Here is a 1224-nt window from a genome sequence, read left to right as displayed (position 1 = left end):
AGGTGACAGGCAGGGGCTGTCACTGACAGGATGGCATTGCTGTTACCTGCCCCCAAGAGTAGCACTAGCCCTCTTCCAAATGTCCCTGACAGGTCCCAGGGCTGCCACTGGACCTCAGGGCAGCTTTAGTGTGCCCAGGGCTGCCTTTCTCGGCTCTGCTCCAGCCCCATCATTCCACTGTAGCCTCCCCTCATGGGAACAGGGGCTCCAGGCCCAGTGCCAGGTTTGGGGCTGTGAGGGAATTTGGGAGGATCTGGTGGGCACGAGGCTGTGCTGCCAGGGGATGTGTTGCCGTTGGCCCCGGCAGTGTCCCAGCCCTCCCTGACGGTGCTCTCTGGCTGCAGACATGCCACGGGCAAGGCTCAGCATGGGAACTTTCTGGTGACCATCAAGCAGGAGAAGGGAGAGTCGGCACGGATGGGTGGTGAGAAGCCACACGGCGAGGAGGAGGTGAGCCCTGGTGCCCATATCCCTGCCCACAGGGTTCGAGGTGTGGGGCTGTCCCTGTCCCTCCACTGGGCAATGGGCCGAGGAATCTCCCAGACCTTCCCTGGAGGGCCAGGGGGCCCGGGCGGGTCTGGGCCCTGCTCCCATGTCCCGGTGGCCCCGTGTGCTCTGACCCCTCTGTCCCTACCCCCGGGTGCCAGCCAGTGAAGAAGAGGGGCTGGCCCAAGGGCAAGAAGAGGAAGAAGATCCTCCCCAACGGCCCCAAAGCCCCCGTGACGGGCTACGTGCGCTTCCTGAACGAGCGGCGCGAGCAGATCCGCACCCAGCACCCCGACCTGCCCTTCCCGGAGATCACCAAGATGCTGGGAGCGGAGTGGAGCAAACTGCAGCTCTCGGAGAAGCAGGTATGGTCCCCTGGGAGAGACCCCCGGGCTGCAGCCCAAACCCCTTGGCTCCTGCAGGGCTGGAGCTGGTCCCAGTGCTGGGCTGGGAGGGTTGGGAGCCTGGAGCTGGGCCGGGCTGAGGCCCCTCTGTGACCGCAGCGGTACCTGGACGAGGCGGAGCGGGAGAAGCAGCAGTACATGAAGGAGCTGCGGGAATACCAGCAGTCAGAGGCCTACAAGATGTGCACGGAGAAGATCCAGGAGAAGAAGATCAAAAAAGGTGGGTTGTGAGAGCAGGGGCTGCTGGGATCTGGCCATGCACTGCCAGAGCCTTAGGGGATGGGGTCTGGCTGCCGGGGTGACTCCCTTCCTTCCTACCTTGCAGAGGATGCAG

The 1224-nt window shown here is 64.2% G+C and overlaps 1 protein-coding gene across 1 annotated transcript in view; it reads left to right on the top strand.

Moving 5' to 3' along the window:
• Positions 1-1224, top strand: part of HMG20B (high mobility group 20B) — a 6096-nt gene that overhangs the window by 3318 nt on the left and 1554 nt on the right. Inside the window, 3 exon segments of the mRNA XM_029963897.1 lie at positions 308-450; positions 648-851; positions 990-1117. Coding sequence (XP_029819757.1) covers positions 308-450; positions 648-851; positions 990-1117 — 475 coding nt within the window.

The sequence above is a fragment of the Manacus vitellinus genome, unplaced genomic scaffold, assembly GCF_001715985.3.
Source record: "Manacus vitellinus isolate BGI_N305 unplaced genomic scaffold, ASM171598v3 scaffold_64_pilon, whole genome shotgun sequence".
NCBI classification, from domain to species: domain Eukaryota; kingdom Metazoa; phylum Chordata; class Aves; order Passeriformes; family Pipridae; genus Manacus; species Manacus vitellinus.
This window is presented reverse-complemented; position numbering and strand designations above follow the sequence as displayed.